Genomic DNA, 25,023 nt, shown 5'->3' on the forward strand with positions numbered 1-25,023 from the left:
CCAAAATCTTAAATCTTGCATCTTAAAAATTTGGCTATTTCTCCAGAGGTATCCTCAGTTTGATAGTTTGCCCAGCATGTCACCAGTAGGGATGACCTCAAGTACTTCTTGACTTGACTTGATCAGTACTGTCAAGGCCAGAGGCAAAAAGAAACATATTTCTGTCTCCATTTGAATTTCTAGAGTATGTTTGTTTGGGTTTTTCAGTAGGTACCCGTCCAATGCTTTGACCTTTCTATTTCTGCAGTCCAAAAATGCCCTGGCTCATGCCCTGCAAGCGGCCAGGCATGACTGTGATCTCTTGCGGGAGCAGTATGAGGAGGAGCAAGAAGCCAAGGCAGAGCTGCAGCGGGCTCTCTCCAAGGGAAATGCAGAAGTGGCACAGTGGAGAACAAAGTATGAGACTGATGCCATACAGAGAACTGAGGAGCTGGAAGATGCCAAGTAAGTGGGCACTATAGGCTTCATCTCCCCCTCAGCTGGGAGGACTGTAGCATCTGCATGTCTCCAATCTGCAGGATCTTCCCCCACTTCCACTACATTTTCTCCATCTAGCATCTTCATTTTATTCTTTTGGGGACCCTTCCTTTATTTCCAGGACCTCTTCTTCCTGCTGTGACTACCAAACCCTGTTTTCCTAGTCTAGTCTATGAACAAAAGCCCCAAGGCATGAACTGATTACTTATCAGTGGTTATGTCTTTTAATCAGAGAATTCAGTATGTGAAACTTTCACTTAGACCAGGTTTTATCAAAATTTACAATCAGTCCATACTGGTTACAGCTAGCAAATAACAACAGGCTTCTGTTTGAGAGGTGAAAAGTTCAATTTCAAACATTCACACACATACATACACACACATGCACAAAATTATCTGCCACTTGTCAGCATTCACAATTTAAGCTATTCTCCGCCTCTCATAGGCCCTTCTCTCTAGAGGCTTGATTTCCATTTATTTTTCCTTGCACTTTCCTTTTAGAAACTGAATTATTGAGATGCTGCTTTGGCATCAGTTTTTCTGGATAGCATGGCAGTGGTTGCTCAGTCATTTTACTGTCTCTCCCCACCTGGCAGGAAGAAACTTGCTGCTCGCCTGCAAGAAGCTGAGGAAGCAATTGAGGCTGCCAATGCCAAGTGCTCTTCTCTGGAAAAGACAAAGCACAGGCTGCAGAATGAGCTGGAAGACATGATGATTGACCTAGAAAAGGCCAATTCAGCAGCTGCCACCCTGGACAAGAAGCAGCGTGGGTTCGACAAGATCATCAATGACTGGAAGCAGAAGTACGAAGAGTCACAGGCTGAGCTGGAGGCTTCCCAGAAGGAGGCCCGTAGCCTCAGCACTGAGCTCTTCAAGCTGAAGAATGCCTATGAAGAGACACTGGACCACCTGGAGACACTGAAACGGGAAAACAAGAATCTGCAAGGTAGGTTTCATTCAGGCCCCATGCCTGGTGTGAGTGCCACAGCAGGGAGGACAGCTGTAGGGAAAGGCATTTCTCAAGTCCTTGGGAATTGCTTTCAGGTGTGTTTAAAGATACTGACTGATGTTGGAAACAAGGGGGTTAAGCACAGAAAACGGTATGGCCAGAGGACTGATTAGATCTGTGTAATCTAATGTTGCCTACAGTCTTGTTTAAAACAGTAATCCTCGTTGGAAAGAAGGAATGCTCTTAAAAGTCTATTTAGCTTTTTACTGATAGTAGAATCCACACTTGTTAAACCAATGGAGAAATTCACATCATTGGAAGAAAATTTCTAATTGTCCCCAGTGCTTTTCTCGTCACTCCCATCAGTGTGAGGGGCAGGGGAAGTGAGACCACCACTGGCAGAGGCGACAGCCGCAGGAACAAGAAAGATAGCAAAGGCGCAACAAATGAAGCCTAGATAGCTCCTAAAGCAGGGCACAATGTTGCTCACCTGCCAATCACAGATAAGAACTAAACCACTTCAAAAAGCATTTATGAGAAAGTCTGTGCCTTCAAGTACATCGGGTAAAAAACAGCTGCTGTAAAAGTAAGCTGAACACAAGCTGTCTGATGTACAGATGAACCTTTGAAGTAGTAGTCTGAGGCACAAATCCTGTATTCTCACTCCCTGACTTGCATTATCTCTGGGACACTCAGACTGACAATAAACGCCTCCGACCTTTTCTTGTTTCAGAGGAGATTTCTGATCTGACCAACCAGATTAGTGAAGGAAACAAGAGCCTTCACGAAATAGAAAAAATCAAGAAACAGGTTGAACAAGAAAAGTCAGAAGTTCAGCTGGCTCTGGAAGAAGCAGAGGTAAGGAAAGAGAGCTCAAAGGAAGAGGAAAGGATGTCTTTGTCATGAATCTCCTTCCTTTTTGATTCTGTCAGCAACACTGAATGTGTTGATAGCAAGTGGAACTTTCCCTGCACACCCAGCTCCCCTGGGCTTCCTAGCCATAGTTTTCAAGAGTGACTGGTGACTTTTGGAGATTTCACCTCTAAGATCATGAAATGGAGGCCATGTCAAAGGAGGTGTCTTGTAGGTTTTTGTGTGTTTGTTTTTCCTTTTCTTTCAGAAAGCTCTGAAATCCTCTGCCCATGTTCTGAAAATCTAGCATGGTATATTCCAGTCTTTCAGGAAACAGAAATTGCTGGGAATCATGGCTTTACAACATTTTATCAGATATTTCTAGTGTCTAGATTTCAATCAGCAAATTCACCACTTCCTGTCTTTGAGCATAAGAAAACAAACCTCCTGATGACTTGAAATACTCTAAGGTCTTAGATAGTGTGTTAGATAGTGCAGCCTGCTTAAAAAAAAAAAAAAAAAAAAAGTGGTACCAGGCTCAGAAGTGAGACAAAAACAGGCCATCTAGAAAATCTTTGTTTCCCACAGGAGTTTGATAGAGACACTTAACACCACTGTGTTCGTTTATGTAGTGACAAGTATGCATGTACCCAAGAGGGACACCCCATCCCAGTTTCCAGAAACAAACCAACAACATGGAACAGGCCGACTGGAAATCCTGGTGATTCACTTAGAAAGGCAGGTTGTCAGGTTTTTTGGAAGTTTGGTGCGTTGCAGAGCTAGGAAAGGGTGTGGGTGTTGCTGGCTAGAAGCAACACAGCACAGGATTGTTAGTGAGGGCTGCATTTCATTTCAATTGTTCTCTGCATAGCAAATGCTAAAGTGAACATCATGCGGTGACAGGGATCTGTTAATACCTCAAATATTGTGCAACTTCTTTTGTCTGTTACAGGATGCTTTACAGTTTGCAGGGATTTCACAGCCAAACAAGCAGGTCTGGTGATAAGAGCAGAGGAAATAGCACATCTTGCTTCCCCAGCTCTGAGATGTGAAGAGTGATTACATGCTCTGTCACTGAGCTTTTCTCACACCAAAGAATACATCCAGTTCTTGGGGGATCTCAGGGGCATACTTTACTTTCCTGAACTGTGTGGAATGCCTTCCTAAAGCTCAGTGAAATTATCGGCTAATGAAAGTAAAGTGATGATGTATCTTATTTTAATTGTGAAAGCAATGGCTTAATGTTGACTTCCTCCCTCCCTTGTGAGTTTGGGTTTCTGGCATTCACCACTGGTGATGTGGTACTTCTGTGTGCTGTTAATGTGGGGTGGTTCCTTGGCATGAAACCTGCATCTGAGTGACCTGTAGCTGCTGCACGATGGCCAGGGATTAGCAAGGATTTTAAACAGCTTTGCCATCAGAAACCCCATTCTGTTTCCATCATCTCTTAAGGGAAACACAGCTAAGCCAGTGCAATTTTACCCTTCAGAGAGCACTTCCAAAATATGTGGCATTCCTTCTGCTTTCCTTCCCTGTTTGAGAGCAGCACTGAGTCACAATGGCAAGACCTGGGAGTCTGAGGCCCTGTTAGATAACCACAGGCTGCTCTCAGTGCAGTTTTTGACCACCATTCATGAGAGATGATGTAAGAACAAAGATGCTGGGACTAACCTGCCTTGTTCCATAGCTTCTTTCATGTTAATTGGAAAAAGGGGACAGAGTAGTTTTGTATTTTCATACAGAGCTGATATCTGCTATTTCTTTCCTTAAAGTCATTTTGCATAACGAGATTGTGTACCTGTGAGGCTTTCAACACTCCATGATTTGGAGAGGTCCTTATGAGCTGGAGGGAGTGTGGACCCCTCCAACTTTCCAAAACCAATCTGGCTTTAGTTTTTCCTTATCACTTACAAGCCCATGAATTTCCAGAGAGTGTCTGTATTGGGGTGCAAGGGGAATGCATTTGTTGGTATCAAAGCCATACAGGCAAAGCCTAATATATCTTTTTGTAAGCCATGGACTATTTGACAATTTGTACTCTGAGGAGCTTGCTGCTCAATTTTCCAGCTGCCAGCTTGCATTAGAAGGCAGATAAATGTGTTGTTTTGTTCATGTCCTTGCTTAAAGAGAGGGGCAGGGAAGTAACTGTGCTACTGGGAACAGTGAGAAAAGCATGAAGGGATCATATGTGCAATTGCAAGCTCTTGTTGCTTTCTGTTTCAGGGAGCTTTGGAGCATGAAGAAAGTAAGACCCTTCGTTTTCAGCTTGAACTTTCTCAGCTTAAGGCTGATTTTGAAAGGAAACTGACAGAAAAGGATGAAGAAATGGAAAATATGAGGTACCGTGCAGAGACAAATATTTTTTTAATTCTTATTTTTAAGGGGAAAATCTCAAAAGATCAGAAATATTTTCAAGACCCGAGCCAGCCAAACAAAACACAGGTAATCACATCAGCAAAAGCTGATACTCGGTATCAGTAACTAAGGCAGCTCTGGTTATTTGCCAAAGGATAGTCCTACTACATTACCTTTTCTTAGTTCAAATATTCCTGTCAGTCCAGTTTCTGCCAGTGTACATGTAAGCCCATCAGACACATTACAAAGCAACCATTAAACAGCTGACTGGCACAGCCAAAGTCATGGACACAACCATGAGCTGCAAATCCTACATGTTTATAGCATGGAGACAAGCATGTCTAACTAGTCTGCTGCCTCCTCCCAATCCCCTAGGATGAGTGCCTCCCAACGGGAACCACAGACAAAATCAGTGGTGCTCAAATGGTGTTAGCTAAAGGCAATCTTTACCTCTGCACGTAGTTAATTCATGCAGTCATGGCTACACTGATTGTGGGAGGATGTGAGGAGCCTGCAGTTACCTGTACATCATTTGGGTAACCCCTGAGACTTGCAGAGGTACAGGCGGTGTCAATATAGAAGGAGAGGAGTTTGCAGGTGAAAGGGACGAACAGGAAAAGTGGAAAGCATTTAGATGGCAGAGGGATGATGTCTTTTGTCGCGCCTCTCCTCCCTGCAGTACAAACTCTAGTCTGCAGAGTTACACTGATTCTGGGCCAGATTTTTAGCAACGTGTATGCAGTCCTTCAGGAAACTCTGGTCTTGAACCACTTAGTGTTGTAGTGTTATTAGTCCAAGAAGCACATCATTGTTTGCTAGAAGGGTAAAGGCCAGGGAAAGGGGAGGCCGGAGGTCCACCTTGGCTAGAGCAGATATAAGCATTAACATGTTAATTGCTTCAGAAAAACAAACAAGATTTTGGTGCTTTCAGGGGCTATCTGCTGATGTGTCCTGCAGATGTCTGAATTACGGAGATCCCAGACAGGCTATCCTAATTAGTGTTTCTGCCTCAGCCTCATGCATGTTTTGCTTCTAGACTGCTCAGCAGGCAGGCTGTGGTGTCTCCTGGGAATGTGGGGCACAGTTCAGTGTCTTGCCCAAGCAATAACACCCTCAAGGTTTCCTTTGTTGACTTGGTGATTTCCCAGAAATCCTATGCAATCAGCAAAGCTCGTCTGGCAGCGAGAAAAAAATTCACTGTGTGAGTCGTATTTTGTGCTTTGAGTTTCTTTCTGGTTGCAGGAAGGCAAAACCTTTATCACTGGACTCAGAGCCTGGAATTGCAGGGTTTTTTTGTGGTTTTTTTTGTTTTTAAGCCTCTCTGTTCAGATTGTTAGAGGAAAATAATGCACCTGTCTCTATTTGTTTTGCCATCTCTTAAATAGACAGTAAACGGCCTTTCACAGGGGGAGCAGCCTGTTAATTACAGCGCGCTCAATCTCTTCTAATTGTAGATGTCCATAACGCAGATTTCTATTCCTGAAATACTCCTGTTGTAATTGAGTATAAGAAATGTATGTTTCAACATCTACATTACGATGCAATAAATTGTATCTTGCAAGTGTCATTTACTATATACAGGGTGCCTAGAATGATTAGCTTGAACATAGCTACCTACCATCAGTTTGATTAATTCTGTTCCTTAATGCCTTCATAAAAAGGCTGAGATGTAAAGCAACCAAGCAAACAATTTGGTAAATACCTTGGTAAGTGACAGCTAAGTTTGAAATGCTTCTTGCTAGGTTCAAACCTGTACTTGCTTGAGCTCATGAGAGATTTAAGGGAAATCTGTAATATTGCTGTAATATTGCCAAAGGAAATGAGGGAGATGAATACTGTAGGTTCTTGCAGATCAGGAGTTAGCTGAGAGTGTGAAACACAGCAGACAGGTAGATGGCAATAGGCACTGGAAACACATGCTATGTATGTCATTCAGGAATGTACTGCTGCTTCTAGCAACGAGACACCTGGAAAAGGTGAAGTACTGTTGCAGGTAGTTCTATGTTCCTTCCCAGAGAGTAAAATGAGTCCATTCACTCTAAATGGCCCTTTTACATTATTCCAAAACCAGGAGAAATCAGCAACGTGCCATAGATTCACTGCAGTCCACCCTTGATTCTGAAGCCCGGAGCAGAAATGAGGCCATTCGGCTGAAGAAGAAGATGGAAGGGGACCTCAACGAAATGGAAATCCAGCTCAGCCATGCCAACAGGCATGCTGCAGAAGCAACAAAGTCAACACGTGTCCTGCAAACACAAATAAAGGTACTCTGAGAGCTCTCAGTCGCAGGCTGGGTTTCATAGCACACAGCAAAACAGTGATGGTGATTAAGAGAAGCTACTCTCATGGACATGCAGGAAAAGCGCTTAATGATCACCTCTGACATGAGAGAACACTGAACTATGGATCTCTTCCAAGACTTGCATACAGGTGGGATGAGATCCAGGCGTAAAACCCCTGCTGGCTACAGTTTCCTGTTGGGGCAGAAAGTTACAGCATGAGGTACTGAAAATCTGATTTCCATGTGAGCTTGCAAATCCTTTAAAAGTGGAGAGCAAGTCAGTTAGCCAGAGTACAGATTGTGTGTGTATATTCCGCTTTCTAATGTGCTTCAACATAAGTAATTTTTTTGTTGTTGTTGTTTAAAGAGTCTTGCTAAGAGACCTTTCAAGTTATCGCATGCCTCATATCTCTCCCACGCTATGAAGCTGGTTCTGCCTCAGGCAGAAGCACTAGTTCTGACAGACTGCAGATCAGGTTTTGCACTCTTTGTACCACATACCACAAAAGCTATTCAGATTACAGTCTGGAGGAAGCCTTTCTCCGATAAAGAAGCACTGAACTTCTAGAGGTGGTCCTCTCATGTAAGCACACTGGCTCAAAATGCATTCGGACTGGTAAAAACCTGTCTGCTTCGTTATAGGAACTTCAGGTTCAGCTGGATGACTCAGGGCATGTGAATGAAGATCTGAAGGAACAGCTGGCGGTCTCTGACAGGAGGAACAATCTTCTCCAGTCGGAGCTGGATGAGCTGAGGGCTTTGCTAGACCAGACTGAACGAGCAAGGAAGCTGGCAGAGCATGAGCTGCTGGAAGCCACCGAACGTGTGAACCTGCTGCATACTCAGGTTGGCTTTTTCTGGGTTAAACAGCCTTGCCTGTTAAGCACTAACACTGTTTGTCCATTGCTGTCATAAAGCAGACACACTCCTTGCCCACCTTCAAGGTAGAAAATGGTAGAGGAAATAAGTCACTCTGCAGGAATGCCACCTCATTACTTTCAGGTTAGCTGGAACTGATGACTCAACCAACTGCATTAAACAGTTCACAGAAAATATAAGGATGGGAGATAAGAATAAATTTTATTTATTACTTTCTTTGGTGCTATAAAAACCCAGCTTCCTGCTTTCATTAGGCTGTGGCTGCGATAGGGAGGCATTTCTTTGGAGAATCACAGAATCATCTAGGTTGGAAGAGACCTCCAAGATCACCTAGTCCAACCTCTGACCTAACACTAACAAGTCCTCCACTAAACCATATCACTAAGCTCAACATCTAAACGTCTCTTAAAGACCTCCAGGGATGGTGACTCAACCACCTCCCTGGGCAGCCCGTTCCAATGCCTAACAACCCTTTCAGTACAGAAGTTTTTCCTAATATCCAACCTAAACCTCCCCTGATGCAACTTCAGCCCATTCCCCCTTGTCCTGTCACCAGGCACGTGGGAGAATAGACAAACCCCCACCTCGCTACAGCAAGCAACAGTGTTTGCACAAGGTGCTGTTATTACTCAGCAAAGCAAACTTCAATGCCTGGTTGCGAACACTAGGTGCATTGTGCACGGCAGCAAAGCATGCTCTACCACATCAGGTCTTCGTTAAGAGAACCCTTTGGACTTGGTCACAATGGTCACCACAGATTTTACAGGGTCGTGAAGGCGCATATCCTGATTCACCGGCATTTTTGCTGCAAAACCCAACTGTCTCTTCACCAAACAACCAACATTCAGAAGGAAATGAAAATGAGCTACAGGCTGGCAATATTTTATGATATTCAGCACTTGTGATACTTCAGCAGTTTGACATGGGGCTTTTGTTTTAATCACCTTATTGACTAACTGATTATGGATCATTACTTTTCCAAGATGAATTGCTTTACTCATTCTTCGGTTTCAGCCTCATGCTTATTATTTTATCTGAACTGAAATCTGAATATTTACATTATTGAAAGTATTTTTAATATTTCCTCATTCTGAAGCTAAGCTGCGTAGTAAAGGCCAACCCTTACCACATACATGGGTCTCCCTCCCTGAATATTGCTCTGTGTAATCCAGGGGTTGCAAATATCATTAAGCCTTAGTGTGCTATGGTATTTAGAGAAGTTATGTCTCTATTAATCATTTTTCCTAATTTTCCACTGTTTCTTTTGTGGAAAATGTAATAAAAGAACACAAGCCTAATCAATCAGAAGAAGAAGCTGGAAGGTGACATTTCCCAGATGCAGAACGAAGTAGAGGAATCAATCCAGGAGTGCCGAAATGCAGAGGAAAAAGCCAAGAAAGCAATCACAGATGTAAGTAGCCTCATTCCTTGCTCAATTTGTTTCAGTACCACACTGTCTTAGGACAACCCAAAATTTCCTAAGCACCTCTTACAAACCTGATATATCCCAAGTGCTCCACAGTTATCTGGAGGCAGCTGATGAAACTACAAAAGTAAACAGGCTAGAGGTTAAGAGAAAGGAAATACTTCTGCTTGATCTTTTTTTTATTATTATTTTCCCCAAGAATGCAGATTTCTCTGATCCTCAAAGTCCCAGGTCATGTCGCTTTTGAATTGGGTAGATTATATACCTGGATAGGCTAAACCAGTTCAGACTGAACTAGCACTAACAGGTTGCTAGGTGTGCATAGAATCTGCTGTGAGGAGTACAATTCCCATATCCAAAATGAGGTGTCTATTAGAAAAACATGAGGATGAAGATCCCAAGAAGAGACAGAGTGCATTCTTCCTGTCAGGAAAATGACATTTGGACTAGTATAGTTTCTTTCCCCGCAGACCCAGAGAAACATAGAGTTTGGCTGACATATGACATCATACCAACAGACAGAGTAAAATCTAGAACTGGATGTTTCTGTGAGTTGTGTCTGGAGTGCCTGGATGAAGCTATTCTTGTACCACAGTCTTCACTGCTTCTCAGCTGGCAGTACTATTACTGCCTGCCAGAGAGAAGACACTGATTGTCCTTGATTCAGCTCCAGCCTGGACTGCAATGATTGCTGTCTTCCCATGGATGTTCAGTGATGGATACAAGAATCTGTAAATGGCTCTTGGAGGCAGGGACACATGTCAAATCAGACATGAGCTAATTGGTACCCTTGTTACCAGTTTTACAGAATGGTCAGGGAATATGTAAGATGTTGAAACCGAGCTTCCTATCACAGCACAGACTGCAGAAATTGCTGTGCTGTTACAGCTGCTCAGGCAGCTCTTGTCTGTGGCTGTGCAGGGAAACTCGCCTGCCAGTTGTTTTAATTCACTACCTTTCAAGAGCCCCAAATTCCAGTATAAGACTTCTAATAAGTTCTGGGTGAAATGTCTGCAGTGAGTGGCATAGGTTTACTTGTAGCTATTATAAATGAGGACATTGTGTAGCATGGATACCAAAACAAACAAACGAAGACTTAAATCACAGCATTAGAATATGGAGGGGGAAAAAAAGCATTCTCTCTGTCCAGAAATGATAAATATACACAATATATGCTTGGCAGCATTAGGTATAGTCAATGAACCAAGTAGTGGATGATCCATCATCGATCTTCTATCACTTTTTTTTCTGAGACATAATTCAACAGCATGACAGAAGTGCTGTAAAGTGTGGTTGTTTTTTCAGGCAGCAATGATGGCTGAGGAGCTTAAAAAAGAGCAAGATACTAGTGCTCACTTAGAGAGAATGAAGAAGAACATGGAACAAACCATTAAAGATCTCCAGAAACGATTGGATGAGGCAGAACAAATAGCCCTGAAAGGTGGCAAGAAACAGATCCAGAAACTGGAATCCAGGGTAAGTTTGTGATCAAACTATGGACTGCTATCTGCTGCTTTACAGACTTAAGAGTGGGTGGGTGCCCTTGGGGTGCCTGGTAAGTTCAAAGGATGCTGTGAATGCTTTCCTCTGTTTCACAAAATGCAGGTGAGCAGCTGCAGTGAGCTGTGAGTTGTTGTAGCACAGCAGATGACCAAGCCCTTGATTTAAAAAAAAAAAAAAAAAAAAGGCAAAACATAGAGCATCTAGTTCTGAGTGGGGCCTTTGGCTGTTGGTACAGCTTAAATACATTTATGGAAAAAGTAGAATGAAAAGGCTACATTTTGATCTATTCCTGAAGTTCAGCTCTATTAAGATGCTGAGGAAATGAGCACGTATTGAACTGCGAACTAAGTTATCTGCTTCTTTATATTTGTAGCATAATGGCAAGTGTTTTTCCTTTTTTGCAGGTTCGTGAGCTGGAGAATGAACTTGAGACTGAACTCCGTCGCAATTCAGATGCCCAAAAAGGAGCCCGCAAGTTTGAGAGGCGCATTAAAGAGCTGACTTATCAGGTACACTGAGGACTGCATTAACCACTAGGTCCCTGGAAAGAAATGTCTTCTCCCTATCAGGGCCTTAAATTTGTTTCAGTGGAGGATGAAATAGGACATTACCCAGAGTCTTCTTGTTGCAGGAAGCTTTAGGGATGGGAGGAACATCTTCCTAGGGCTACCATCATCTTGTCTGACTCATTGTAACCAGTGTTAGAAAGCTTACTATTGCTGGGATTTGGACAGTTTTAGCACAGTATTAATATGGAGCAGGCTTAGATGACTATTCATACTACAAGAGAAGAAAGAGCCCAGATGTCTCACAGCTGTGCTGATGTTGCTAAAAAGAGCCAGAAGGAATCAGTTGACTCTGCATAGGGCTGCCCAGTCCCAGTGCTCTGTCACCTACTGCTGGGCAGCAAGGTCTAGCCTCAGCCTCCAGCAGGCTTACTAACAGCTGCTGTTGCTGCTTGCCTTTTGAAAAGGTCTTCAGCACAGAGCACTGTTTCCCTTGCTTTCAACATTATTCTTGAGAAGATAATCCCATCCATCTGCTTTAAGACATTATTTAGCATCCTACATGTTGTCTTACTCTGACTTGTGTATGCCGAGGTTGTTTTCTTAGAAGACAGTGCTGTGGCACAGGCAGACAGAATTAGCAGGTCCTTCTGTTTATGGACTGTGACAGCTTAAACCTGGATGGTTTTACCAGAAATGCCTGCCTCCAACACAAAATTTAAAACCTGCAAATTACGTATATTTTAGGCCTGCCCATTGGTCTGTTTTACTCAGTTATGACACTCTATAATGACAAGAGAGGTCCTCACCTGCCAAGCAAGGAACTCTGTGTGTGTGTGTGTGTGCATACATGTACATATGTGTGTATATATATCCATATTTACATATATCTATAAATAGGGAGGCTATTCTTAGTCCTCAGCAAGCAGGCCCTCACAAATCTTCAGCCTACAGAATTTTTCCTCATCTACACACAGGCTGATCACAATATGGCTTGTTTATATTTTAAACTATGCATTTGTTAAATAATATATATGCCACCCATAACTAGTGGACTGTGGGAGATATTTTTGGCCTTTTTACACTACTAACCTAATTGATGGTGTTTTGGTACAGTCAGAAGAAGATAAGAAGAATCTGGCCCGGATGCAGGATCTGATTGATAAGCTACAATTAAAAGTGAAGAGCTACAAGCACCAAGCAGAGGAAGCTGTAAGTGACAATTTAGGCCTTTTTTCCTCTGAGAAATTTGTTACCCTATAACCACAATCTTTAATCAGCAAAAGCTTTTAGTACAAGTACAGAATTTATGTGCGTAGTACTATTTGTATTTATCCAAACTCTATACTTATAAATGTATTTATATATATAGTATATAGCATTTGTGTTGATTACATTAAGAAAAGATATTCCATTTTATCTGAAGATTGGAGTGTAATTTGCAGGGGGTGGAGGGAAGGGGAGGAACAGGAAAGACCTTTTTTTCTGGCTAGTCCCTCAGGAGACATGTTGAAAGCCTCCCAGTTCACTTGAAATGAAGAGTGTTGCTGCAAACATCAAACCCTTAAAACAAACAAATAAAAACCCTCATCCCTCCAAGAGTCTAGTGGTTCCCATAGACTTGTTAGTGATTCGTGTTGAGCACTTGTGTCCTGCTTGAAATGGAAGGCTTTGCTTCATGTGGACTGGAGGAAATCAGCTGTACTATTTTCTCTCACCAGGAATCACAAGCCAATCTGTACCTTTCAAAGTACAGAAAACAGCAACATGATCTGGATGATGCTGAAGAAAGGGCTGAAATAGCTGAATCTCAAGTTAACAAGCTGAGGAGCAAGTCAAGAGATATTGGCATGAAAAAGGTATGGTTCTACTATATGGAGCAAATGTGACTCATTAATACACAGTAGCACATGCTATGTATGCAGGAAGATCTGTTGCATCTCCTACAGTAATATGGACTAGAATAAATAATTGTTTACTAAATTTTTTAGTTTCAGTCCACCCTTTATTTTAATGTTACAGTAAATCTTTAGGACAGCAATTTGATGCTTATACAAAATGAAATCTCTGTTCTCTCAATGGTGTCACTTAACCTCTCTGCTCAGCATCCAGAAGTTGCCAAACTGTCTTTTTATGTGGGATATTTAAAAGCTCCATCTCTCTCTCTCTGTCTGATGTAGATTTCTACATATGTAATAAAGCCAGGGGATGACTGCACTAGCAGATTGCCAGATACTTTGACTGCTCTTTCAAAAATTGTATTGAATTGAAGAGCTGGATGAAAATAGTAGTCATTAGTCACTTGGATGCTGGGAAGTAATTAGTAACTAGAAATATATTTATGGTGTTTTGCACTTGATCAAAATGGTAGTAGAGTAATACGGATGAAACTAAAAGGAGCCTAAGAACGTGGTCTGGAACTGAAAGCAAACCCTTGCTTGTCTATGCTTGCCTGATGGCAACCACAGCAAGGAATACTGGTGTTGCTACTTGTAGGAAAGACAGAAAGAGGAGGTGGGTCGTTGCTTTATCTATTTCATTTACAAATGTAATGTAAACTCCCGTACTTAATATCATATAAATTTAATGGGGGTTACAACTCCAAAGTCAAGTAACATAAAAGAAACCTTTCTGTAACCATTTAGTTATTTTTATACCACTTGATCCCATCCCTTCCTTCTCTCTACTTTATCCACAATTCTGTGGGAGGAAATTTCTGCTTTTATATTGGACTAATAAAATCACCTTAGTTGAAATGAATTACTGTAGCTCCACCATCTACGTTAAAACTAGATGAACATCTGGTCTCACGCATTTGCATATGATGGAAGCAGTACTGCAACCGAAGCTCACATGAAGTTTTGTAGGCTTTAAGAGGAAAAATTTCAACATTTTTCTTCAATTTTTTTCCAGCTCCCCCCTCCCCCCCAAAAAAAACTCCTAATTTCACAAAGCCACAGACACTAAAATATGTAAATCATGAGAGTAACTTATGTTCAAAATACTTTGTAGTTTATTCCCTGTATTTTCCTAGCACCTTCTTCTGCCTCATAACCGCAGAAGTCATAGAGAAGTGGACACTTGTTCAGACAATGAATGCTGTCCCAAAAATCAGGGAACGACTCCTTTAGTAAGAGAAAGACATTGGAAAGACTTTTTTTTTTTTAATAGTGTAGTCCTAAAAATACCTTCTCTACTACTGCTATTCATGTTCCTGGAAACTTTTGAAAGTATGTGTGATTCAGAGCGAACATCATCATATATTGCAACAGGGCTCATGCATTGCAACAGGGCTCTATAGAAATCCTCTGCTATCAAAGGGATGATACACACCTTAGCATAAGGACAAGAAGCCTGTCTTCTTAGCTGAAGTAAGACTCGAAATGATGGCTAAATTCAATATGGTATGTCCATTTAGTGCTAGTGTATTTCAGACACAAGCTGGTAATGCCAGGAAGCAGAAGCATTAGTTAACAGAAACTTCTGTCATTTACATGTGAACTTGAACTCTAAACCCCCCTGTAAAACTTTAACAGTTTTTAAAAGTTTCATTTTAATTAAACTGTTAAACAGTTCAAATTCAACAGTTTAATTTTAATTTCTAACAGTTTAAATGTAACAGTTTAATTTTAATTTTAACAGTTGTATACTATCTCTCTCAATTGCATTTCAGGTTCATGAAGAGGAGTAAGTGCAGTCCAAGTTGACAAATATGAGAAGATGTTTCATATAATCAGGCATAACCAAAAGCAGATGTATGGGAAAAAATAAAAAAGCACTTACAGAAATAAATATCAAGTGAAAACCCAAAGAGACTGTGTAGTGTATTACATTCAATTCTATGTATTTCTAGTTTGTCGAGCCCCAGGGATCAATAAAAGATGACACACTGCCAACAACCCACTTCATTATGTTGGAACAAATCCTAATTGGCAGATCTCTGATGAAATCAAACCTAAGGGCAAATCCAGACACGTTTCACAGCCCCACGTCCTTCATGTGCAGATTGTTAAAGCACTCTGGATTAAACCTGTGTAGGGGACAGCCCTAAAAGCTGGGATAGCCCAGCTTCTAGCTGTCCCGCCAGTCAAAGGCTGCACCATTTTTTTGGGGGACAGCAGAAACTAAATTTAATACAAATGGTCAGTTTCTAAACTTCCACTACTATCAGCGAAAGCATTTTTGTTCTCCAGCTGCACAAGAGGACTAAGAGACGCTGCTGAGGGACTTATCCCATAAGGAGTGCCCCTGGCTCATAAATAGCATTCTTTTAGATCTTTTCTACTTCAAAACTGAAAACACAGGGAAGAGTTGTCATGGAATTGGAATTAAAATACTCAGCGAAGTGCAAAACAGAAAGCCCTCTCTTCCCCTCATAGTGCAAAAACAAACCCAAAGTCCACCAACACTCAAAACTCAAACTTGTGTGGAACTTTTTCATTGTCCTTTTAGTATACTCGCATTCTGGTTCTTCATGCAGACTCCTCACATAAAATGTCAATTGACTTGTGTATGGTTTTTCTGTCAGTTTACTTGTTTGTTACTGTTGTTCAGATGATTGCATTTCCATTTGGTTCTTTGTGAAATTCAATAGGGAAGACGAAGGAACTCTTCTGCTCAAGCTTGTATTTCAGCAGCATTCTCAGTAACGTCCGTGTTTGCGGAGACAGGTTTTCTTTTGGTATGTCAAGGTGCTTATAGTATTCCTGATCCGCTGTATCTTATAGTAGTCCTGATTCTCTCTAGTTAAAACAAAAACATCCGTGAGAACTACTGATGCATAAAATTAATCCTCCAGTAGGAACAGAACAAGACATACTCATGTTAGAGGTAAGTCAGTATCTTATATTTTAACGTTAGCTGAATAAAATAAACATGTACATAAAAGGGCAGAAGCACTCCTGTTTCTTCCATTTAGTTTTCATCAATGTAAACAGAGCTGTGTTAATTTGTAAATTATTCTGCTTCCTCCAATTATATGTTAAAGGTTTCAACAGGACCCAAGATATATTTATCTTGCTTAAGTTCTTTAAATGAAACAGCTTCATCTCAAAGGTATTGGTTCTATTATTCTATCAGGGAGAGAACCATATGTCCTTCTGACTTGGTATCACCAGTAAATAGGACAGATGTACGGAGAGATGAGTTTAGAGGCTATATGGTCACAACAGTCTCCCAAACAAAGCAATTTGCATGTCTTTACACAAACAAGCTTTGTTGAGTTTTGAAGTTGGACAGAGCTGAAGTAATAATTTGAGCCCAAATGAATACTAGTACAGCCCGTTGTTTGGGGATCTTCATTGGTTTTGTTTGTCTTAAATATAAGTGAGAGAAAATTACAAAAATGATTATTTTCAAAGCAAGTTATCAGCAAGTATATGTGACAGGTAACCAATTTTCTCATCTTTTTATAGAGTGCAGGAGAGCAATCTGCTCAAGGAAAGGGCATGTTAGCATTGTTACAACTAAAATATTATTGCCTAGATGTACTAAAGAGGGCTTTTTGGACACAGAATATAGAAAAAATGAGGGCAGTTTACTTCAGCTGAGATTTATTATTCTAAGTTTTTCAGTCTTGTTTGCATCCTTTATCCCATGAAAATCAAATCTGTTTTGGTCAAACATTCAAGGTCTGAAATTCAGCTTAATAGTATGCTCAAAAGTATAAACCCTAATGTTTGTACATACCTTGACATAGACATAGACTCCTATCACCGGCAGTACTATCACCACCAGTACAACGATCACTGCTGTCACAACTATCCAAGTGTTATCTGAGTGTTCTATAAAAATACAAATTCCAAAATGTTAAACAGGAATTCAAAAACTTATTGAATAATACTGAATGTTAATTAGTGATGTTTTATATTCAATTATTCACTGTTATTCGATACGTATATCAAAACTCTGATTTTTCTCTTACTTATAATCTCATACCTATGATTAAGGGAGAACATTTCCATTTATTGTTAATGGTACTGATACAATGGTCATTACATGACCCATACTATAAGTGAAGATTTCAAAATGATACTTTAATGAATTAAGAGTGAATAGGTAAAAGAAGATTACGTTACTTAACTATGCTGATACAAAAATTATGTTGTCAATAAATATGATTTGAGAACTTCTTATACAAATCCTGCTGATAAACAACTAAGTTCTCAGGCGGGTAAATGCTGCTTCCAGGTACAGTGCTTGGTGCCATTAACAGTACTACCGATTTTCAGAAGTGGGTGGTAACAACAGATTCCACAGGACATAAAAGCCCATCTAGCAGAGGTTGGCTCTGGTTCTAGGCAGCATTGTTTCAGTTCCTTTCATCAACATGAGAACGCTCACATTTGAAGGACTCATTTGTTTATCTACAGTTCTTCTATTTCAGGTTTCATTTCTACTGCTGCATCTTGTTTAAAAAAAAATTTGAGAAATTCTACACTCCGCCGTAAACTGAGGTTTACAGGGTAAGGAAGATCATGCTGGAATTTGAGCTTCAAGGAGGTACGTTTGTCTGACTCAACAGTTTTCTTTACACTAACTCCCTTCCTACATATATATACCATGTGTATAGTCGCTGCCATTTAAAACACCCTATAGTTTCAGACACCCTTAGCTTCAGGCAGAAACCAAGCTATCATGGGGAAAGAAGGGAAGACAAATATCCAGTTGTTATAACTTATTCTATTCCCATTTTTGCTATGTTACCTCTACGTTTCACATTCTGCAGACTGTCTCAAGTTTTCTTCTTAAAAAAATAACGGAGGTGCCATATATTAGTTCTCTCAGTCTTTTAGTTGATTGCATTTAATTGATGCCTACTTGCTACTGCTTGAATGTGTTTGTTTTGTTATGAACTGAGATTTCAGGAGGCACCACCTCAAACAGCAAGCTATTTTTGAAAAACTTTGTAATTTGTTTGCACTATAATTTTAAAAAGCTGGAGTCTTTTTTTTTTTAACCTTAAGTAAGAGTTTTCAATGAATAGAGAAGTTAATCCCTAAGTCTGCTTGGAACCAGAGATAATGAAATAACTGTAACTAAGACTTCACAGCTGGATATTTACTACAGTACATAAAAAGGAAGGCATACATATAAACATACATATTTCCAAGTGTAAAAAAGGCCTGCTGTGTAGAATTAAAGCTTTGAAAATAACAATTACGTGTTCTCCTCAACAAGGTTTCTTCTAAAGAAAAAAAAATTGTACCACTTCTGTGGGCATGCCTTCATCTCCCTCCTACCTTTAAAGACAGTATTTGCTACCAACACAGCATTTAGGCTATGAGTCCATAAGTTTCTTTGTGCTCTCAACTGCACAGCCCTCTGTGCTTTGAAGAAAGAAAAAAGTCTTTAAATAAATATATCTTCATGTTTTTCAATATTTCACAGATTTCTCGATGACTCTGGCTCTGTATTCCCCTCATTTGTCCCCAGCCTCTGATAGGGAAGGAGCAGCAACTTACCAACTTGCAAAGTCCTCACAGTAAGTTTTGTGTAGTGAGGTGATGAAATATTACAAAGATATTCTCCACTGTCATTTGCGGTAAGATCCCTCAGTAACAGTGAATAGTCACTTTGGTTAATCTGGACTCGAGGCTGGTAAGAGTGAGATGTACCATTGAAGGTGGCCAGGACTGAGATCACTGAATTTCTGTTTAGTATCCAGACAACACTGACGCCCTCTCTGTGTAAAGTGTCACTGCTGTATCCACAAGTAATGGAAACGCTATCTCCTTTTGCTTTTGACAGTTGGTCTGAAACAGACAATTACAAAACACTCTGTAATTGTTTTAGAAAATATTATGAAGGATGGTTAGTTTTTTCACCAATTACTACAACACAAAAGTTTCAGAACATACTCCATTATTTTGATATCATATTCAAACATCACAGTATTCTTCTAGAAGCATTTCAAGATTTTTAAAAGCAAACTGATCATATATACATTCAAAAAAATCTAATTGGTAACAGCTTACATGTATTAAAATTGATTTTGTTTTCATTTTGATATTTCTCTCCTAAACTGGGGGTCTCTGAGGCACTCGCTAATAAAACTGATTTGACCTATTCTAGGTGTAGTCTAAAGTAATATGAAATTCTAGGAGTTGGGAGCAGAGAGAAGGTGCAACTGATCAGCTACCTGTGCGTTTAAAGCAAAAGGGCAAACCTGTTGCAACATATTTTGGTTTTAACTAAGCTAATAAAGAAATTATATTTAGACAGAAATAACTTTCAGATATGGCAGACTGAAGGACTTTATCATTCTGTGCTGAACACTTAATGAATAGCTTTAAAGAAAAAAATAAAAATGAAAGGGATAGAAAGGGCAGGTAAGTGTAACTAATAGTTAATGATCCTATAAAATACTAGTACGGGACAAATTAATATCATAGCACAACTACCTATTTAACTGCAGAGATCTGCTGCAAGGGAAGGAAAAACAGGAGGCTGCGGTGGCTGGCAGTCTGCTGGAGAGGAAACTTAATACGTTATTGTGACATAGTATAACCACACTTGGTTTCTGTGCATGGATCCAAATAAGCAGAGGTGTGGTGCTGAAAACCATTAGGAAAAAAACAGAACGGTACCCAGTGCTGCTATTATATAAGGAACAGGAAAGCAATATATTCTTAAAATGTTTCAGTGAGACAGCAGACAGATGCAGGGGAATTTAAACAATGCTGTAATGAAATGTACCTTTTTCACTTGTGACTTGGAAAGACAGATTAACAAACCAGACATTTCTGGTGCGCTTGTTACCTGCTCTGATACCATAGTTGAAACCTTCCAGAGCCAGAAGGTACGTAAATTAAAAACACCACTCTTGTGCAGAAGCATATGCAGTGGATTAGGAGCTGAGTGTGTACTGGGCACACTTCAGGGAGAAATCAGAGCGATGGAGGCAGCCGTGCATATCCAATAAGGGAACTGCTCTTGCATTGCTCTTGATCCAATTAAAAATACTTCCTAAGACACATGAGAGGCTGAAAAGTACCAGGTACTGAATTTCCAGAGAATGCTTGGGATTGCTTGAGACAAAATGGAGAATATAATTTTTATATCTCTGTTTTCCATTAAATAACAATATCTGCTGCAGTTTGCCCAAATGTAAATAGTGCTGCTGTTCTTCACTCCCGTGCACCTCTCACACTGCACCTGGGTACTTAATACTGCACTTCAAGAGAAGTATGAAGAAAGGATTGAATGGTACTGAAAACACTCTGGCAAAAGGTGGAGAATAGACAAAGAAACATATGCATCAAGAACAAAAAACATTGTTCTACCTCATATAACCCTTTCCATGTATTTTGTCCGAGTTCGTTATTTTTTTTTGACAGTGTGAAGTTTGATCATTATTTGTCCCTTGAAATGTGAAACTGATGATACAGAAAAAATGTTGAGAGTAAAGCAAACTTACAGAAGTGTGAGCTACCCCCTCCTGTCCCCATTTCTTGGACTTACGCTGGCTTGTAATTGTAACAGATGAGTTTCAAAGAGGATGATGATGCAGCCTTGTGCACTATGCCATACCCATGCTGCCCCACTGCAGTGAAGTGGATTTAATTGGGCTCAGAAGCCAGCTGTAACCCCCCATAATGTTGCAGGAAGATGCCTCCCTTTATTCCTACCTTGCATCCTCCATTCAGCAGTCCACTTCTCGTGAGGGAGATGAATATGACAGGAGTAAGGATCAGATGTGTTTATAATGCTCTGGTGACTTCTAAGAGAATAGAGAATGCCATTCCTGGTTTCCTCCCAACCTTTTTCTTGGATGGATATATTGCCTTTTACCCAAGTTATATTTGGTGCTGGATATGTAAGGAAGGCAGAGCATGTCAGCATCCTTTCTGTGTCGTTCTTTTGGTATTCCAGTGCATAATAAGAGGAAACTAGATTATAACAAAACAAACAAACAAACAAAAAATAGCAGTCCTATTATTTTCAAAATCCTTTCGAACTTGAAGTGATTGGTCTTTTGAAATGACACTAGGGAGAATAAGCATAACAGAAAACAAAATGTAATGTGTTTGATTTCAGAAGAAAGAATGGCATTACTTATTGTTAATGCTGTGGTCTATACTATTCTAAAAAGCCATATGATGTTTTATGACTCAAGTACACTAACTGCCCTTTAGAAGTCACTGTGCAGTAGGTTATCAGAACCAATGCTGCACTGTAATTTTTTAACTTGTTACATTTCTCCAGAGAAAAAGAGGACACCAACAGGCCCAAGAGGTGCTCTGTTGGGTTGGAGGATTTTAATACCATGTAAGAAATAATGCCAGAGAATCTGTGGGTGTTATCCAGTTTCTACTAGCATAATCCAAGCACTTTTGTTATCTTACTGACCTCGCACATGCAGCTCAACTTCCACTTCTGTTTTAGTTTGTTGTGTTCCCACATAGCAAAGGTAAAGGCCCTCATCAGTCAAGGTCAGGTTACTAAGTTTCAAGGAGGCATTTCCATGAGGAATATTCTCATGAAAAAGGTGAGTTCTGTTTCTGTAATCCAGGTGTTGGCTTTCCAGATAATCCCTCCCGTAGTAGTAGCTGTGTACATCGTTGTCCTCTTTCTTCCAATAAATTACTTCATCATCACCAGGTGGAAAAGGACAAGGAAGGATGACATCCTTAGCAAACAGTCCTGCTACCGTTTCCTTTTCTGTAGAAACATTTAAGTACAAATGAGTGGATTACATTAAATCTAGCTTATAAACATTTTTCTGCCCCTCCTTATCCCTGACCCAAAAAATTCTTTGGCTCTGACAGGTAGAACACTCCTACCATGTGTTTCAATAGCACGCTCTTTCAAAGATTTTCTGTAGCAGAGATCTCTGGGACAGCAAGGGTGGCAGCTGCACTTTTCTCCACTTCATTAAGTTTAATCATTATTGTAATGCAGGGCTCTGGGCTTTGAATTTATAATGAGTTTAAGTGGGCAACCTGACTAAACATCTATGTATTCACATCAGCACTCCTCCGCTTTAGCCACCTAAGTTTCCTGTGCTTTTCCAAAAGCATCACCTCCGATATCAAATCCTGGTGAGGGAGTCCCCAGCCTCAAGCTGCAGCTTGTTCCTCACTCATATGTTCATAGAGTTGGCTGTCAATGGTCTGGGTGATCAGTGACCCTTATGCAGTGCCAAGCAGTTGTACAGACAAAAGCACGCAATTGTGCAACTGACAGGAAGGACAGAACTTCTCAAAATGGCTTTACCACCACCAAATTGATCCTTAACCATTAATAAATAATGTCAGAATTAATTCCCCCATCAAAAAAAAAGAATAAGAGTTGTCATCTTTATCATTTTTTCATAAGCAAAAGAATTAAAACCTACCCCAAGTTGTAGCACATATGGAGAGTAAACAGAGGAGAAGAGATGGTATCTTCTGGCCCTTCATGTCTTTGTTGGTTTATTCATTTCAAACTGACAACGAAAAAGGAGGGGAGACAAACTTTTTAAATGCAGCCAAAAGATTTGCCCCTTATTTTGGGGTCCGTGGCTCAGTGACCAAACCACATGTATAGTCTTGCACCACGTTTGAACTTTGCATTTTATCTGCACACTCATCAAGGCATATGGGATTAATCACCACTTAACAAGCTTTCCTCTCTTATCTGCTTTGGCAGCAGCCACACGCATATAGTAGTAGTCTTGCATTGTTAAACCAAAATTATTTATTTTTTAGTAAGAGGATTCTGATTAATTGCTTTTCAAGGTAGCTTAATAACTGCACATTTCAAGAATGCACTCCTTTAGGAAAACTAGAAATGCCTGAGCATGTCAAGTTTTACCAGCGAGCAAACACAACAACTGCATGTGTAAAATTCTTAACTCTTTTTTTCCACATATTGATAAAACTCCGTGCTAGCCATACTGGTACTAACTTTCTGGAATTTTCCCACTGAATCTTCAGGAGACATTTCCTGTAGTAGAAAATAGTAGCAATTCTCTGCCTTCTCCCAACGCACCCCCTCTGCCTAACACCCTAACCCCATGCTTCGGTTGATGAGAAATACTCCTGAAGGAAGAAGGCTCCCACACTAGAACCATACAAAGTTTTCTTTAGGATGCAGACTTGATCTGCAATTTTAACTTCACAGATATTAACTGTGCCCCTTCCCCCCACCTCTGCTCATACACTAAGAGCGACAGAGAGTTGTTATAAGAATTTATTTTTTATTACCTCTTCTGAGTTCACGAGTACCCAAAAACTTCTGCATCCAGCTAATTGTTCCAATTAAGTCTGGTGTTTCTTGGAGGCAGGATTTTTATATATGTGTTAAGTAAAATGAATTATACAGCTCTCTTCTCTAAAGGTGAAAATCTTTTCCCTATTTCTTCTGCAGCCACACCTATACATGGCCAACAGCTCAAGTAATCAGCACTTTTTGCAACTTTGCTGCAGGTTGACTCTTGCCCCGCAACTGAAAGTACAAGAAGCTGTCCCCTCCTCCTGGCCTGCCCCCTCTCATATTCCTGTTGCGTCATCAGCAGGTAAATATTCGACCTGAGGGAATGAAACAACAACCTTATATGCTGAAAAAACCTACAGCCCTCTCAGGCAGTAGGCAGAGGAAAGCAGCCCTGCTTGCTGACAAGGGAGTGCAGCGCTGGCCCACCCCCCGCTGCATGGGGAGGTACTGCTGCCTGGCCGGGCCCACCTCGGAAGGGTTTAGGAAGGGTTTAAGGGTTTATGTGCCACCATCATCGTGAACGGAGACTGCCCGGGCCCAGCCCTGGGAGCAAAGTGGCGCCACCACCTGTGCTGCCATCTTCCCTCAGCACCCACCATTTTCTGCCACCTGCCCTCTCCATGGTATCCGAGTGGCAGTGATAGAAGCCGGTGCGTTACGGCCGCCTCCCCACCGCCGGCAGCGTGGTGATTGGAGACCAAAGAATTCCCTTGTTGAAGGAGAGGCCCAAAGATGAGCTCGGTAGTTATAAGCTGGTTTTAGCCAGCTGTCTGACCACCTGTATATGTGGAGCAAGGAAAACAGACCTTGTCCACCTGAGCGAGTGCCGTGTCTGCGAAGGGAAGTGCTTGGTTCTGAGTATCCCACGTACACACAATGTGTATTTTGAGGGACTAACTATGGTCTCATTTATGGACTAAATGCTTATCGGGGCTTATTAGATATGCCAACAGACCATATTTTTTCAGTTCAGTTTGATTCAAAATAGAGCCAGTTACTCTACCTCGCTCCCTAAAGTGACCCAAAAGACAGTGAGGGTGAGTGGAAGAATCCCTTCAGAAGCAAGTTCCTGATCCGAGCTGTACACCAGTCTCTTGCCTACCTGCTAACTGAGGAAGGCAGGAAGGGGAAGAGATCTGGGGAGTTCGGAAGCCAGAGGAACTGGATGTATTGCCATTATCAGGAAGAGCAGTTGGAGATGTTAAGAAAGGCACAGGCGGCAGGGTTATTCTGGTACAGTGGCAAGGATGAGGACAGCACACAGACAGGACACAACTCAACAGGACATCAAGCAATGGCACTTCAGTAAACTTGCTTTCCCATCCTCACAGAAGTGCCATTCAACTTTTCATGTGGTCAGCTGATGCAAAAAAATATTTGTTATTTTTAACAAGGCATATTAAAGCTGGGATAGGCCAGCTTCTAGCTGTCCTACCAGTCAAAGGCTGCACCACTTTTTTTAGGACAGGAGAAACTAAATTTCATACAAACAGTCAGTTTAGAAACTTCCATTATTATCAGCCAAAGGACTTTTGTTCTCCAGATGCACAAGAGGCCTAAGAGATGCTGCAGAGGGACTTATCCCAGGCCTTTTGAG

The 25,023-nt window shown here is 40.9% G+C and overlaps 2 protein-coding genes across 3 annotated transcripts in view; one reads left to right on the forward strand and one right to left on the reverse strand.

The window, feature by feature from the left end:
* Positions 1-15,039, forward strand: part of MYH15 (myosin heavy chain 15) — a 60,490-nt gene extending 45,451 nt beyond the window's left edge. Inside the window, exons 33-44 of the mRNA XM_083816767.1 lie at positions 248-444; positions 1,074-1,423; positions 2,160-2,284; positions 4,502-4,617; positions 6,705-6,897; positions 7,557-7,760; positions 9,079-9,204; positions 10,525-10,695; positions 11,127-11,231; positions 12,345-12,440; positions 12,950-13,087; positions 14,902-15,039. Of these exons, the coding sequence (XP_083672893.1) occupies positions 248-444; positions 1,074-1,423; positions 2,160-2,284; positions 4,502-4,617; positions 6,705-6,897; positions 7,557-7,760; positions 9,079-9,204; positions 10,525-10,695; positions 11,127-11,231; positions 12,345-12,440; positions 12,950-13,087; positions 14,902-14,919 (1,839 nt within the window). The 3' untranslated portion in view covers positions 14,920-15,039. The remainder of the gene's footprint in view (positions 1-247; positions 445-1,073; positions 1,424-2,159; positions 2,285-4,501; positions 4,618-6,704; positions 6,898-7,556; positions 7,761-9,078; positions 9,205-10,524; positions 10,696-11,126; positions 11,232-12,344; positions 12,441-12,949; positions 13,088-14,901) is intronic.
* Positions 14,802-23,667, reverse strand: HHLA2 (HHLA2 member of B7 family). 2 transcript variants are annotated; one of them, XM_083817030.1, is made up of 7 exons: positions 23,417-23,667; positions 22,567-22,656; positions 21,579-21,890; positions 20,858-21,118; positions 18,692-18,982; positions 16,917-17,011; positions 14,802-15,970 (listed from the first exon to the last, which is right to left on the reverse strand). In XM_083817030.1, the coding sequence occupies exons 2-7, from the start codon at positions 22,628-22,630 to the stop codon at positions 15,950-15,952; spliced, it is 1,044 nt and encodes a 347-aa protein (XP_083673156.1). In that variant the 5' UTR covers positions 22,631-22,656; positions 23,417-23,667; the 3' UTR covers positions 14,802-15,949. The 2 variants fall into 2 exon arrangements, with proteins under 2 accessions (XP_083673156.1, XP_083673157.1); XM_083817031.1 differs by lacking the exon at positions 20,858-21,118 and having other exon boundaries at positions 23,417-23,665.
* Between the last annotated feature and the right edge of the window lie 1,356 nt (positions 23,668-25,023).

The sequence above is a fragment of the Anser anser genome, assembly GCF_964211835.1.
Source record: "Anser anser genome assembly, chromosome: 1".
NCBI lineage: Eukaryota > Metazoa > Chordata > Aves > Anseriformes > Anatidae > Anser > Anser anser.